The sequence below is a fragment of the Pectinophora gossypiella genome, chromosome 4, assembly GCF_024362695.1.
Source record: "Pectinophora gossypiella chromosome 4, ilPecGoss1.1, whole genome shotgun sequence".
In the NCBI taxonomy this organism is placed as follows: domain Eukaryota; kingdom Metazoa; phylum Arthropoda; class Insecta; order Lepidoptera; family Gelechiidae; genus Pectinophora; species Pectinophora gossypiella.
In genome coordinates, this window is record NC_065407.1 from 4,084,794 (window position 1) to 4,102,617 (window position 17,824).

The window sequence follows — 17,824 nt, forward strand, 5'->3', positions numbered from 1 at the left end:
TTAAACCATTTTTAAATAGGTATATCTAGTAAGCATGCATTAATTTTGACAATTTATTTTTTTATGAATAAAAGCGGCAACGTGTAGTAAGCTCCTTACCCCCATATCACATAACATAACATAACAAATACTTTATTGCACAAACAGGAAAAAACAAAATACAAAACAAAAGAGAAATTGAATTAGTACAATAGGCGGCCTTATTGGTAAGTAGCAATCTCTTCCAGGCAACCACTTACTCACTCACTTACACTTAAACACACTCACGTCACTTTAGAGTAAAATTAAAAAAACAGTCTTCCGTAAATCCAAAAAGCAATTACATATTACAAAATCGTTAAAAGCCAAATTAAAAAGGAAACTAAGATCTTTAGTAGATTTTTTGCAGATTGATAATTATGAATATAGAGGCGTCAACAACATTTATTAGAAAATTTCCAGAATAACGCGGATCATTTTCTTTATTCAATACCTACTGGCAGCATTATTAAGAATTCTTCGAATTTGAATCGAGAACCACTCGTCAATAAGGCGTCGGATAGAAAATAAACATTTCAACTTTGCTTTGAGCAGACTCCCATTGTGCCTGTATAATTTATCACTTGTTTACGCGAGGAAGTCATTTGAAATATTTTCCACTCCTACATTTTGAAAGGGATCTAAATGCGTGTTGAAATAAGTCACCACATTGTTTGAATATTAAAACGTTTTGCCTGACACGAGGGACCGTATTTTATCAATTCATACCTAAGATGACGCGCAGGAATCCTTGATATATAATAATTTTATACCAAAGTTCGTTTGTACGTAAGTATTAAATACAAACTTATTTTATCCCTTTATCACCATAATCATCCTGTGGTTTCATCATATCCATAATATTCGCATATTCGCCTTCACATCAACAGTGCTAGCAAGTTGTCTTCGATTATTTGTAGTTCTGGCCACCCGATTGGGGATTACAGGCATGAGTTTGTGTATGTATGTATCTAAAGAGAAGTAGTTGAGATTTTACTCTAATTATTATAATGCTTACCATCAAAATTATGACGAAAACAAGAGTTAATAATAATGTATGTTTATGAAGCTTAGGTATCCATCAAAACTTTGCCAGAAAACTAAGTAAAACAAACTTCATGAATTCGAAAGTTTTTGAGGAATTAATAATATTTTAGTAAGAAACTAAGTTCGTGGTACGGAACTCACTGCGAAGTAATCGAAAAGGTAAGTTTGCTTATCCCATGCTTTCAACGAAATTTGTTTTACATATCGAAAATGGATCTGCAGAAGTAACATTTTGGTATACATTGCATTCTTAGATGAATTGTTTCGATGTGCATTTTAACCCCCCAGGTTTTTAGCAGAAAAAAGTGAAGGTATTCATTCTTAAAAGCTTATTGCATGTAGTACATACATACATAAAGGCAAACTAATCACCCACCAGTCAACTGACAACACCCAGAAACGTCAATTTGGTCATCATCTTTCTAGCGTTATCCCGTTTTCACAAGGTCCGTTTCCCTAACCTGAAGATTTGACAGGTCCCGTTTTTTACAGAAGCTGCATAGTCAATTCGGTACAATTATATAATTATTTAATCAAGTAAATTATATATTGTTGTTATAACGTGTATTTAATTATTATTTTGTGGAACATGTTAAAAAAAAAATATCTGTTAGAAGAAATAAAATTTTATTTAAATATTCACTTTGCCTCGGGAAATTCTTTTGAAATTCGGTTGGTTCTGGGTTCTGAAATACGCAGCAAACTTCTCGCTTTATACATCCTGTATAGCCACATAGCAAGACGTGCTAGAAATATGAACCAGTACCTACTTTTATAAGTTCTTCGTGGAAGAAATATTATTAGGTCCACATTTTCGGCCTGGTTTATTATAGTGGTGTAGAATATTATATCAAAATATGTTTGGTTGCTGTTGGCTTCACGTCATAATTAAGGGTTTAGGGTACGACTTCGGGCTTGTTACATATTATGCGCTCTCTCTTATAAAAAATGAAAAAAGAATATCAAAATTATGTGGATACGTTTATCGCGACTACACACAACCTCAGCCCAAGTTGCGCAAATCATGAGTTATGTCTGTACACAGCAGTCAATAAAAAAGCTAAATACAGAGGTGTTAGTGACATCGTAACGAATACTGAGGGGTTGAGTCGGACCATGATTCTGAGTTGATATCAAGTGGAATTTCCAGTCGGAAAATTCATGAGAAAATTTAAGTATTTTCAAATTATTTTCAGTTTCACACTTTTGCGACGGAAAATTTCACTTGGTATCAACTCAGAATCATGGTCTGAATTATCTCTCAATGTTTTCGTTGCCTTGTCACTAACATCCTATGTATATTAGATACTATATGTGCCGGACGACGCCCAGAACGATCTCATAGTTTAACAAATTATTGTAAATAACTTAGATTTTGAAATAAAGATATAGATAGTTAAATAAGTATAGTTAAGAAAATATTGTGATAACGATTGTATGTGATATTATTATTTTTGTTCCAATAAATTACACTCACCTCATTCGCGGCGCCGTCTCGTCTTAACGCGCGCAAGGCCCACTAGTTGCGAACCGTAAAATCGTATATGACTAGGGCGAGACGGCGTCGAAAACACACACAATTCGCACACCTCGCAACTCGAGGTTTATTTTTAGGAAGGTCGCAATAGGACCTTACACAACATAGCTTAGGTACAGACACAACTGTACAGAAATGAATCTTAAATAGTTGTTTTTATTTAGAACCAGCATCCCATAGAACATAGCGTGCGGTTTACAGTCCCGTACATTGGTCCTTCGAGCCGGATAACAGCCGGATAGAACATAGAAGATTCCGAATAACAGTCGGATATCGAAAACATAGTTCCGAACAACAGTCGGAAAACCTATAGTACAACTCGGATAACAGCCGGGTATAGTTAAATCCCGGGTAACAGCCGGGATACAGGAGTGTCTGGACAACAGCCAGACACGACACAGTATGAAAACCAGGAGTATGAAGTCGACAGAGATGGAACGGCCATCAACAGAAGACCCACCGGTCACCAACACAGCAACTCCCGCAGTCGCGGCCGCCGCCGTCACAGATAGAATAGATACAGCAGCCCCGCTGGTTACAGAACAGCCTGGTGGTGGTAGTACCGAAACATCTACTACCACTGGGACCAGCTCGGGCACCACAACGACGACGACGGGCACAACAGACGATACAGATAGGACTACGGGGGAATCCAACACAGAAGATAGCGTACAGAACGAGACGTTACGACCTGGATCGGTGGTCAGAGCCCCATCAGCGCCACACTCTACAGCTTCAAAGAAACGACGCCTAGCCTTACTTAAAGCAAAAGAGGAACTCCTGAAAAAAGAAGTCGAACTGGCAGCAGCACGCATCGCTACGTTAGCTGAAGAATCCGACGACGACACAGACATAGAGATAGCAAGTGTGAGCGACGTACGCACACGCACAAAGACGTGGGTGGACCAGCACTCAACGCTGGCCCCCCCGCTGCCCACCAACATAGCACCCTTAACTATAACGGGTGAATACAGAACCACAGTAGAAGAAAAACCGTCGCAAACTCAACACAGTCACGCGACACCTATAAACAAGGGGGCAAAACACAGCATAGCGGCACCCACTACACAAGGTGGATGCATCTCAACTCCCGTCACGGCGGGAGAACATGTGATCGCCAAACAACCATCGATAGAAATTACACAGTTAGCACAAGCGATCACGTTAGCTGCGCGATCAGCGTGTCCCACACCGCGCAGCACCTTCGAGCTTCCAACATACAGTGGATCTCACACAGAATGGCTGTCTTTCTACGCAGCCTACACAGCGACAGCTCCATCCTACTCCGACCAGGAGAACTTAGTACGCCTGCGGAAGAGCCTGAAGGGAATGGCGAAAGAAACGGTTGAAAGTCTTCTCATGTACAACGCGAACCCCACCGACGTAATGAAGACACTACAGCTTCGATTCGGCCGCCCCGACGCTATAGCTCACACCGAGCTCGACCGCCTCCGAGCTCTACCGCGCCTCAGCGACTCAGCCAAAGAAGTATGCGTATTTGCGACGAGGGTAAACAACATTGTGGCCACACTACGCGCCCTCCGAAAACAACAGTACCTGTATAACCCCGAGATAACTAAGCTCACTATAGACAAACTGACACCGACAATACGCTATAGATGGTACGACTTCGCGGCTGAGCAATCAGAAGACGACGCCGACCTACTGAAACTCGCAAGGTTCCTCGAACGCGAGGCTGAACGCTGTGGACCGTACGCGCAACCAGAGCGCGACACAGCTTCATCACAAACACAGCGGACAGCACCCGGCGCCGTCCAAATTCGAAAACAGACACAACAGCGTACTTACTCCACGACGGAAAAGGATAAGACAGCGTGCCCCGTATGCGACAAGACGGGACACACGGCGGTAAAATGTCAACAATTCACCGACGCGAACACAGACAAACGATGGGAAATGGCAAAAAACAAGTCACTATGTTTTCGATGCCTCACTCGACGCACTCTCAAACATGAGTGCAAAGCCCGAACATGCAACACCAACCAGTGCAACCGCACTCATCACCCTATGCTACATTTCCTGAAAAGAGAGGTCCCCGAAGAGAAAACAGAAACAGTCAGCACGGCATGGACGACGAGAAGAACTCACACCTTCTTAAAAATCCTCCCTGTCAAAGTCTCCGGTCCACAAGGCGATGTCGACACCTTCGCCTTACTCGACGACGGGTCCACAGTCACCCTAGTCGACGCCGACATCACCAACCAAGTCGGCATAAAGGGACCGAGCGACCCGCTACGCATAGAAGCCCTCTCAACCGACATAGGAGTCAGGAAATCACAGCGTGTAACACTCACGCTACACGGGGCGACTAACACCTTCGACACGCATGCCCGGACGATAGAAAACCTACAGCTCTCACCGCAACGCATCGAAAACGACGACCTCACCGAGTGCCACCACTTGTCCGACATCGCTCTACAACTAGTCTACGAGGCGACACCGAAGATACTAATAGGACAGGACAACTGGGAGCTACTCCTCGCAACCGAAACAAGAAGAGGGGCGCGGCATCAACCGGTCGCCTCCCTCACCCCTCTCGGCTGGGTGCTACACGGCGCACACACGCGCACTATAGGACATCGAATCAACTACATTACCGCACCCACACCCGAAGATAGTATGGACGAACAACTTCGTCAGTACTTCGCCATCGAGTCTCTCGCTATAGAACAGAAAAGGCCACAAAGCGACCCCGAACAGCGTGCGCTCAACATACTCGCCGAACGCACTACACGTAGCGACGACGGTCGTTACATAACGTCGCTACTGTGGCACACAGACAACGCGTCTATGCCCGACAACTACAATAACGCGTACAACCGCCTACTGTCTACAGAAAAAAAGATAGATAAAGATCCACTACTTAAACAGAAATACAACGAACAGATGGAAGCGCTTATAGAAAAGGGCTATGCCGAGCCCGCTCCGAGTACCAAAACAGCCAATAGAACTTGGTACTTACCTCATTTCCCCGTTCTCAACGCAATGAAACCGGGAAAAGTACGCGTCGTACACGATGCCGCAGCTAAAACGCAAGGTGTATCACTCAACGACTACCTGCTCACCGGTCCCGACTTACTACAGTCTCTACCGGGGGTACTCATGCGCCTCCGCCAGCACAAGTACGCCGTGTCCGCCGACATCAAGGAAATGTTCATGCAAGTCAAGATACGTGAACAAGATCGGGACGCCCTCCGCTACCTCTGGCGAGGCGACAATAGAGGCGACACGACTCCCCGAGAGTATCGCATGACATCACTCATCTTCGGAGCAAAGTCATCACCTGCGACAGCAATCTACATAAAGAATAGCAACGCCGAGCGGTACAAAGTCACAGACCCGGACGCGTACGACGCAATAGTCCGCAATCACTACGTCGATGACTATCTACAGAGCTTCGAGACAATAGAACAGGCCGTAGCTACGTCGAACAGAGTACGCGAGATACACAGCGAAGCACACTACGAGCTACGACAATGGACCTCAAACTCGCAGGAGGTTCTCACAGCACTCTCGGAGCCATCGACGACAACTCAGTCAGTCTCACTCGACGAAAACACGAAGACCGAACGGATACTAGGTCTCATCTGGAAGCCGTACAGCGACGAGTTAGCCTTCAACCTCGACCTAGCACGTCTGCCACAAGACGTGCTAAACAGAAAACAACCCACCAAGCGTGAGGCGCTCAAAATAGTCATGTCATTGTTCGACCCTCTCGGTCTCGCTTCGCCTGTCACATCTAAGGCGAAACAACTCCTTCAAGAAGTATGGAGAAGAAACATCGAATGGGACCAGCCGATCGACACTGACCTCGCCGCACAATGGACGGAGTGGATAGAACATCTCAAGAAGCTAACCCACGTCGCGATACCCAGATGTCACTTACATTACAGCGACGCTAGTAACATGCAACTACATGTTTTCGTCGACGCTAGTGAAACAGCCTTCGCCGCCGCGTTATACTGGCGCATACAGTCGCCGGAGGGACACGTGACTACATCACTGGTCTTGGGGAAGGCCAAAGTCGCACCGCTCAAAGTCACGTCAATCCCACGCCTCGAACTACAAGCGGCCGTCATGGGCAGTCGTATGGCCGCGACTGTAATAGAAGAACACGATCGAAAACCATCGTCAGTCACGTATTGGTCCGATAGCCGCACAGTACTCACCTGGCTAAAAACGGGCGCTCGCTCGTACAAACCGTATGTCGCACATCGAATCGCGGCAATAGAGGAGGTCAGCAAGCTAAACGAGTGGCGTTGGGTTCCAACTAAACTCAACGTCGCCGACGACGCGACCCGCGATGTACCAAGTGACTTCGATGTACAACACAGATGGTTCAGAGGCCCGGAATTCTTACGTGACGACCCAACTACGTGGCCTGCGGAGAAGCCACCACATATAGAAAACACCGGCGAAGAGAGACTGCACTATACAACACACAGAAGTGTCACCACAACGACACTAACAACAGCGCTCCCGGACAGTAATAGATTTTCGAAATGGGAACGCCTACTGCGAGCCACCGCTCGCGTCCTTCAGTTTATAGCTCTATGCCGCCGCAGCGCTGACGAGAAAGTCAACTACAAACGTACGGCGAAAGTCAGAGAAACAGACAGCACATGGGGGCGAAAATATAGAACCGCCACGCCCCGGCCTACAAAACAGAGGGACGACAGCTACAGAAAATTCATCCCACTAGATGCCCGATATAGCAAGGAGGCCGAAGCCCTCCTAGTGCGCGCCAGTCAACAACAGTCGTTCAAGAGCGAAATAGACACTCTGCAGAAAGGGGGCAACATACCCCATTCGAGCCGACTACGTCCTATCGCGGTCGAACTAGTCAACGGCGTGATTCAACTTAAATCACGTATAAACGCGGCGACGGACATAACACCACAGACACGAGCGCCGGCGGTCATCGACGGCGACAACCACGTAACAAAACTATACGTGGAGTACATACATCGACGCCTACATCACGCGAGCGTCGAAGCTACGATCAACGAATGCCGCCAGTACTATTGGATCCTACGCTTGCGTCCAATCGCACGCATGCTCATACATAGATGTCTGCCCTGCCGCATACGACGGTCGACACCACCGCGACCACCGACGGGTAACCACCCGCCGACCCGACTAGCGCACCATCAACGCCCTTTCACATACACTGGGCTTGATTACTTCGGCCCCCTCACGGTCACAGTGGGCAGAGGGACACAAAAGAGGTACGTCGCACTGTTCACGTGCCTCACAACACGCGCCGTACACCTAGAAATCGCCGCCTCACTAACGACAGATTCGGCGATTATGGCACTACGACGCATGATCGCGCGCCGTGGGTGCCCTACAGAAATTTGGTCCGACAATGGGACGAATCTACAAGGCGCCGACAAGGAGCTTCGCAAAACTATAGACAGAGCGACAGAAGAAGAAGCCACACACAGAAAAATCAGCTGGCGTTTCATACCCCCCGCCCCCCCCTTCATGGGCGGAGCATGGGAACGTCTCGTGCGGAGTGTGAAAACGGCTCTATACACCGTACTAGAACGAACGAGCCCGTCCGAAGAGGTCCTACACACCTTACTCGCCGAAGTGGAATACACGGTCAACAGCCGTCCACTCACACACGTCTCCGTGGACCCCGCGGACCCAGAAGCACTCACTCCGAACCATTTTTTGCTCGGCGGCACTGCCCGCGAGGGCCCGCCGGGCACTTTCGATGACAGCGACTTATCCAACAGAACCCAGTGGAGAGCCTCTCAACGACTCGCCGACCTATTCTGGACTCGTTGGATGCGAGAGTACCTCCCCGAGCTCCAAAACCGGCGGGAGCCACACGGCGAAGGAACAGTAAAAATGGGTGACGTCGTGCTCATTACCGACAACACGCTACCACGAAACGTATGGCCCCGCGGAATAATCACCGCTACCTACCCTGGAACGGACAACATAGTACGAGTCGTCGATGTCAAGACGAAGGGGGGGACACTTAGAAGACCCGTCAAGAAATTATTGGTTCTCTACTCCCCGCAACCCCCACCAATCGCGAACCAATAATTCTCTATATAAGAAAAAAAATGGCGCCGAGCCGCCACACAACTCGCTCAGCCACGGCACGAGTAACATCTCCGCTCAACAAGTAACCGCTTCAACCAATCACAGCATGGAGCCTGATACAACCTTCGAAGAGGCGGCGCGAGTGGTGGAGCAAAACATGAAGACGCTGGGGAAAACAATCGAAGCGGCCAAGAAAACAACAGAAGAGGCCGTCCGAATTTGCTCCGCCCCCCCGCCGCCGCGCCGCTACCTCGGCCCTCGCGTCCGCTCCCGCGCGACGCAAACAGAATCGACGAATTTTCTACGCGATCTCCAACGGAAAATAGAACAATTGGAGAGGGAGATCATCTACCTGAGAGCGAGCCAACTTCGAGGCTCTCCATATTCTCGGGACTACTTCACTTCCGACGCGACAATCTGCTACTACCACAAGAAATTCGGAGCAGAGGCTCGCAAATGCCACCCTCCATGCACATGGGAGCTTGAAGAAGGAGTAGAGGGACGCCGCCCGCACAACAGAAGAAGGAGTATGTCGACGTAGACTCCAGCGCCGTCAACATACGGCGGGAGGAATGTGCCGGACGACGCCCAGAACGATCTCATAGTTTAACAAATTATTGTAAATAACTTAGATTTTGAAATAAAGATATAGATAGTTAAATAAGTATAGTTAAGAAAATATTGTGATAACGATTGTATGTGATATTATTATTTTTGTTCCAATAAATTACACTCACCTCATTCGCGGCGCCGTCTCGTCTTAACGCGCGCAAGGCCCACTAGTTGCGAACCGTAAAATCGTATATGACTAGGGCGAGACGGCGTCGAAAACACACACAATTCGCACACCTCGCAACTCGAGGTTTATTTTTAGGAAGGTCGCAATAGGACCTTACACAACATAGCTTAGGTACAGACACAACTGTACAGAAATGAATCTTAAATAGTTGTTTTTATTTAGAACCAGCATCCCATAGAACATAGCGTGCGGTTTACAGTCCCGTACACTATATAATATAATATTAAATATTTATATTAGAAAATAAATTGTACAATTCGCTTTTGAATGGTTTTACTCAAGTTCTGCATATTTGTGTGTGTGTGTTTGTATCATTACGACTTTTTAGTTCAGAAGTCGTTTATTTAACTAAAAGGCCTTGTCCCTAATAATTTCCTTGCCAAAATCTCCGTACTTTTTTTAGCAACTTTCTCTTACCTAGCAGTAGCTAACTCTTTTCATTATTTTTCAAATTACCTACTATACCGGCTCTCATTAAGCAAGCTATTAAAATTTCAAGAAGACTAACATTTCAACCCCAACAGAATCAAAAGGACGTCGGTACCCCTTTACAAGGTCCAACTTTGTAAAAAAGTCTAGTTCAGACCGAAATTTTGTAGGTATTTTACCACATTTTTCACCACACGTTTGGCCATGTCCTGTCATCGCAGCTGTTTACAGCTCTCTCTAAAAATACGTCGAACCAGTTTTTTGTAAAAATCTGTCACAGTTTTGAAATTGACCTTAGCAGTTAGGTCTAGTCAAAAAGACAATTGTCGTATTATATTTTACCGTAATCTTTATTGATGTTTCTAGAAAATTGTACAAAGCAGAGACCAGCTGTTCTTATGCTGAACTATTACTCATTTTGACGCAAAGACATGAAAATTTTCGTTTTCATCAAATCAAAACACGTATCGAACATTTCATTTCACTATTCGAATATTACGAGATATTTCTTCAACCAGAAATCATAATATTTACCTCGAAGGTAACATTAGTAAAGATGTGCTCGAACTTCGGTTAGAGAGGAATGGAAAACCTGTTATGCTAATAGTAATGGATGCCGAAGTGTGATAACGTTCAACTGCGAGCATAAAGACTTCATCCTATGATGGATGGATATTCTTTTCAAGCCGTAAAGAACTCTTCGAGAGAACTTACGCCAAAAATATAATACTTTCAGCATAGTTTATGGCTTTGCGAAAGTTATTCAAAGAAACTGTTTTATTGGTTCTACTGTTTCATCCATACTAAATGGGAGTCGTATATTCGTATAATATTACTTTTTGTTAGTTGGATGTTACTTTATAATGGTTTATGTTATTATTAATATTTATCGTATAACGCCATTATCAATAGTAGCACCTGGTGCTTCAGCTGGATATATGATCCACGCAGGATATTTTATTTTTGTCTGCCATACGCAATAATAGTAGCACCAAGAAGAGACGTTTAAAAACAGTAGCTGCATGTTTTTATCAAAGACTATATCACAATATAACAGAAAGATTTATTTACAAAACATGCCAGCTCCGTCAAACCTTAACAAATATGTCTATTACATATTTAAAGAGAGTTTTCCAAGGGAGTTCGAAGAAGGGTCTGCTAGAATGCTTGTATACCCATGTCTAATGATTTGCAGCATATTCTGAACAATCTTTCTTTCATCTTTAATCTTTTTCCACTCATTTCCAGAATATGCTGAACATCAACTATGGTGCCACACAGATCACAATTGGGCGAATTGATATTTTTCATTAGTAACGCAAACTTTTTCAAAGGATACGAGTAGAGGCATTTCCGATATTGGACCTCAATATCGGAATTCCGATATTAATATCGGAATCGCAGATATTCGCCACAAATACATCATATGCGTTGTAAAAGAGATGGTCAGTTGCTAGTAGGCACTTACTGGGTTTTCACAAAAAGGGGAGTGTTTGCAACCGAACCGCCCCTATTTATCAATAAACACCTGTTAAAAAACATCACCATCATCATCACGATACCTTTCTCCAGTGCACATTCGTAGGGTGGTATTAATAAACTAATCTCAGCTTCGAGACTGCCCTCAAGATCATGTCAATGCGACAGTTCTTATATAAAAGGACTTGAGCATGATCTTGAGTGCAGTCTCCGCTGAGATTAGTTTATCAATATCATCCACAGTTTAGCATACATACATACCTGCCAACCCCAATGGCCGGCGTGAGATTATATTTGTCTTTTGTTTATATGTATTTGTTTTTGAAAGGGCAATGATACCAACATAAATAAAGGTCACAAGCTCTGCTATAGCTGGTCTTGACATTTCAAGTACAAGAGAAAGGGTCTATTACCTATAGTGCTATTTGTAACCTTCGTACTTCGACATTAGCTGAAGGACGGGTTACTACTGAAGGTTATTTGATTCTAAAAAAATATCCAACTCAAACCACTGTCAATATGGTGGGTAATTTTACCTACATAATACTCGTACAAGTTAGTATATCCGAAGTCCATCGTATCAAAAGTGACTGCAAGTTGTCCTTTGCTTCTTTTATATTACTTATCCTTCTTCCTACCTTATAAGACATTACAGGTATGAGTTTGTAGGATTCTAAGTTCAAAATTCAGGTATGCCAATTAAACTCAAACACAAACATATCTTTATTCAGCTGGTAACATAATCACTTTGAACCGTAAATATTCACACACCTAAATATATTTTTTGTCGAACGTCTAATGCGCGTAAAACTACTTGTACAGCCGAGAAAAACTAGCTAAAACCATGGTTCCAAAACTAAGGTTATTAAACAAAAACTATGGTTCCAAAACCGGCTACTTTTCCCGAATCTACAAAAATTACCGAAAAAAAAACAAATGTAGTAGGTATTATGCAAATATCGTCATTTTCAGCCGGAGATTGGACCAGGATTTTGCCATCTACATAACGCTTAAAATTTCTTTTAAACCTAAATGGGGTATTCTATTTGAATTACACGTATAATAAAAACCTCTTTGGTAGGTAATGTAAATGAAACAGTTTTGCTCGCAAACGATACAGAAATGGTACCGTTTTCTTTGAGTGTATGCATTTATCTTTCCAAAAGTAATCCTATCCCAGAATTTCTAGAGGACCTAAGATTTAAGTTGCTACAAATTGCTTCAGGAATTGTTTGCGTTAGCAAGGCCCTATGCAGAATTCTAGAACTGCGGCAATATTTTACGAAAAATGTAAACTGTAAGGATTTCTTCAAATGGTAACTTCTAGGTTCTTTATAGAAGTATTAGTGGATGGAAAATGACAAAATAGATTTTAGGGAGAAAAAGGTTCTTTTGGAATTAGTGAAGACAAGTTGAATGTGTCGAGCTGTTTTTCGGGTGAGAGCCCTCAGCGCTCTCAAAATCAAATCAAATATACTTCAGTGCACACTATATAATATTGTCTCTCATAATCATAAAAAAGATCATACGCATCATAGATAACAGCACAATTGGCGACCTTATTTCTTTACAGCGATTTCTTCCAGGCGACCAACGACAGGATGTATTTATTCTGTATTTAGATGCGGAATGGTGCAATAACAACAATATACTAAAAAAATACTAACGGCCTTTGTGGTCCATTGATTGAGCCTTGGTCACGATCCGGAGGCCCCGGGTTCGAATACCGGTGGGAACATATCACAAAAATCACTTTGTGATCCCTAATTTGGTAAGGACATTATAAAAGGCTGATCATCTGATTGTCCGACAGTATGACGATCTGTACTTCGGAAGGCACGTTAAGCTGTTGATCCCGGTTACTACTTACTGATGTAAGTATGTAGTCGTTACATGAGCCATGTCAGGAGCCTTTGGGGGCTCAAGAATAACCCCGCAGGTTGATGAGGTTGGTAATCCACCTGGTAACCCACACGATAAGAAGTATAAAATACTTATACGTAAGTACACATAACACTCCGGCCGGCCATGTAGTTAATGCCATTTGCTGCAAATCTACACTTAGTCAAATCAATCCGCCGATGAGTCGATGACTAACATTCATGGAATTCGTATTTGTTTATATTACTACATTAATTACTTTTATTATTCTAACCGAAATATTTATTTATACATTTTTGTGGATAATATTTGTTTATGTACACTCTAATTCTATTAAAGTAATTTGGTATTATTATATAATTTATTATGCGACAAATTGTATTATTATAATAAAATTGTGACCCATTTAAACATTTATAATTTAACATCGACATCTTCCACGAAACCCTCACCCTCAACTCCTCAACTTTAAATATAAAATTTGACGAGTATTTAATACAGTTATTCAATTTCCTATAATTTTAATTTATATATAGTTTTTATCCAATTATTAACTTCTAGCTTTAATTTACCTCAAACATGTGTACGTGTTGTTTTATTATTTGTTTAAATTTTAACTTGAACGTTGTATACGGTCATTGTCCGTTGAATTTTATTCATGTAATTTTTTATGTTTATTCCGATGGTGTATCTTAAAATTAAATAAACAAAAAAAAATACGATTTTATGTAAATAATAATGTATGTAAAAAATAATAATTTATGTACACCATTAACACATATTTTATGTCTTAACACAATGTTCGTGCCTCACCCAACCCTCAAAAATGTGGACCACGCCGCGACTTGTGCTGAGTGAGGCCCTTTATCGTCTATCACCACCTTATGATCATTTCGTCTTGCTTTTTGTAGGTACTTCATTGTTTTGTGAAAATTTTAAATAATGTTATTGTCTTGTTTTTGTGTGTGGCGTCCTTTTTATAATAACCTATTTCTATCCCGAGGAGCTCGGTGGCGCAGCGGTATTCGCGCTCGGTCTGCGATTGTTGAGGTTAAGCAACTTTCGCAAAGGCCGGTCATAGGATGGGTGATCACAAAAAAAAAGTTTTCATCTCGAGCTCCTCTGTGCTTCGGAAGGCACGTTAAAACGTTGGTCCCGGCTGCATTTATAACCACCAATCCGCACTGGGCCCGGGCCCGATCCCTATCCATCCATAGGGAAGGCCCATGCCCCAGCAGTGGGGACGTCAATGTGCTGGTGATGATTGATGATTTCTATTGTATACTGACACATAAACACCGGTTCACCACGCTGTGCACTGCTACAGAATCCGCGTCGCGTAAGAATCAGCTAATTCATAAAAGCTCTCCATTAGTCAGGTCAAGTAGTGATCAAAGGCAAATCAAAAATAGGCACCAAATAGGCTACTTGACAACCTAATCAAATGAGATACTTTTTACGAAACATCTAAATAAAAGTTATCTTTGGAGTTTGTATGGAAATACTGTCCTGTGACGTCATCAATAAAAGCGGTCATACGTCGTAGGTGTTCATTCTTACTTAATTCATAAATAAAATTCGAAAATATGTCACAAAGTAAATAAAGTTAGTATGTATTTTTGTAATCATTTTAAATCTTCATTTTACTTTGTTAAGTCTCTGTCGTGTCAATAATGATTTAACTTTGCCCATAATCCCCGTGGGCGACACGGAAATGATTTTTCCCGTCTCGATGGCCCCATGAGAGCTTTTGTTCTTCCCGTTTTCAATCTTTTTCGGAATCAACATGGAATAAAAATTGTAAATTATGTTTATTTTATGTACTTAAATTGCAAAATGCTTATTAATATAGGATGTGGATGAGGACAATGAAAGTTGAAAATTGTACAATTTAACTTACCGTCAGGCGTCTGAACTACGTGAAATCATAACAGAATGTCGGCATTTTTTTTAACAATAAAAGTGATTAAACATTTCCATTTTCGTAGGTACTAAGTAATTCCACCACGTACAGTTACACGTGTTTGAGTTTACTCATTTCAATTAAGCTCAGTTATTTAGACCAGGTATCAGCTATGAACAAAACAAGAATATATTAACACTTGCAAGGACAGAACGTCTAATGAAGTTCCAATTCCATGTTGTCATACTCTCATACTACCTATTATAAACCATCAATGACCCATGGTCTCTGTCCGTGAAAGGGTTAAGATTTAACAAGATTATAAAGCAAAGAAAAGTTTCAAGAATCGCTTAAGAATTGAAAAGAGTTCCTCATAATGAATGGCCGATTGGCCTATTGAAAATACTAACTTAATTAACCCTTCAAAACCGGGTCATTGATTCCGAAGGTAACATTATACTTTCAAATTAATTTGTTCGTAGAGTTCGACTTTGATAACAGAGTGATTGAAAATATTTTTTTACCTTTATATTTAAGTCGATACCTACGTATCAAGTAGTTAGTATCTGTTTTTTTGCTAGTCTATACTTAGAGTAGCTATATAAACTAAGTACGGGAGGTTAGGAATCCACCCTGATTGAATGAATGTAGTCGTGAGGAGTTTTTTTTTAATTATGACCTGTTTGTAGTCTTAAAAATAAATTCTTAATTATTATAAGGGGTTCTTATTCTTTGAGATCCATCGCCAGTAGGGTTAATTATGTACCTATATTATAAAATATTATATAATTACTTACAAATCTTGGGCAATAGCCCAAGACCACATTTGTAAGTAATTTTATGCCCTTCAACTCAGTCTTAAGTCTCAGTTTTAACTGACTTCATTCAGTTAAATTAATTGAAATGAGATATTTTGACGTTGAGTATCTTGATACTTTCAAACGTACGCAATGAACGTTACCTATATTATTCAGTTTTATTTCATTAATTCCGAGATATAGCATACTCCTTATGACGAGATGGACGTTCGTTTTTCCGAGAAAAAACAGGACCGAACTAGACTGTAGGTACTATTGGAATGGATAAGGAAAATCAGAAAATAGGGAAACAGAAACGGAAATAATGTATATTTTTACAATTTCAACCGAGGTTCTTTTACTATTTAATTGAACAATGGGAGCTATACTTAAGCTGCCGAAGTCAGATACCCTCGCATACTCACAGATGTCGCTGAAAGAATTCTCATTACTGCGCGGTACGAAGGAATGCCGCCATTGTTTATTGGTAGACTTGAAAGCCCTTCATTTCCAATGGCTGTGGTTTAATTTGTTCCGAGTCCTCCTTTTGCAATAAAAATGTATTTCTGCTAGTGATAGGTCCGTATTGTTGAGCAATTTGCTGAAGATCAAGGGTATAACTACTTATTATGGAGGAGATTTATTTTTAGTTTTGTTTTTAATTCACGACTGACAGACTATGTTCTTTTTCTTCTCGTGTGGAATTAGAAATCTTTGCCTGACCAGCCCTACAGGGCTGACATGCGCGACGTGATAAAGTTTGTCAATTATGTCGTTTTGTCGATTGGTGCTTATATGTGAACCTTAATAAGTCATTTCATTCAGTCAAAATACGAACAAAATCACGTGGCATGCATGTTAGGAAAAAAGAAACTTATTGATTTCGACAAAATTTATTGAATCGATCGCTAAATTTAACACGCTGCGCACAGTGAGTCCTGCTCGTCAACCCTCAGTGACAGGGTTATTACTGAGCCGTCAAAACCCCCTGACATTGTGCATGTAATGACTACATGCTCACTTTAAGTAAATAGTAGTCGGGACTGGCTGTGAAAATAAAATCTTTTCGTACCGGTGGTATGTTCTGTATATAAAGTATGATCCCGAACTGGTATCCACTAAATTAGACTGTATAAGTTAGAATTCATGTTTGAATCATAGATAATCGATATCACGTAGTTTCCAGGATTTGTCTCCAGCCCGCCCTCCGGTTATAAAATTGAATAAATAAATTGAATTTAAAACACAAATTCACGTAAGGATAAAACTTTCAACGTTTGCAATAAAATGCAACTGGGTCGTTCTTCTTTTTTATCGACAATAAAAAGACATTTTCTCGATTTATCGGAATTAACATCTTTAAAATTGTAACGGCAATAAATATTTTAAAACATCATATAAAGATGTGTCTGTAGAGGACTATTTAGTGGTTCTCTTTATCTTGGTAACACACTTTTCTTTGCAGGCGCATTCCAAAAAATATTGTGACAGAGTGGCCCTTTTCATCGGAGACAGCATTTCAATTTACCACTCTGTCACATAATTTTGTGAAAAACGATCAAGCTACGTTAATAACTAATTGAGGAACCGATTAGTATTTTGCTTGTATTTTGAGTATAATAAGATAACTATATTTTTGGACAATCAAAACATGAAAAAAAAATCTAAAACATAACTTATCAGAAGCAGAACGAAGGACAGATCATTGTCGATAAAAAAGAAGAACAACCCAACTACGACTGCTCCCTAAGCGAAGATAAAGGTAGATATGGACGTTCGCCTTTAGCAATATATAACCATCGCGAAGTTTAAGTTTGCCTCCGAGAAACATTGAAATCGGTGAACTACATTTC

The 17,824-nt window shown here is 41.7% G+C and overlaps 2 protein-coding genes across 3 annotated transcripts in view; one reads left to right on the forward strand and one right to left on the reverse strand.

The window, feature by feature from the left end:
- LOC126366244 (solute carrier family 22 member 3-like) overlaps window positions 1-17,824 on the reverse strand; it is a 402,182-nt gene that overhangs the window by 177,917 nt on the left and 206,441 nt on the right. The window lies entirely within an intron of this gene.
- LOC126366418 (uncharacterized) lies at window positions 3,020-8,683 on the forward strand. Its single transcript, XM_050009527.1, has one exon. The coding sequence runs from the start codon at window positions 3,020-3,022 to the stop codon at window positions 8,681-8,683; it is 5,664 nt and encodes a 1,887-aa protein (XP_049865484.1).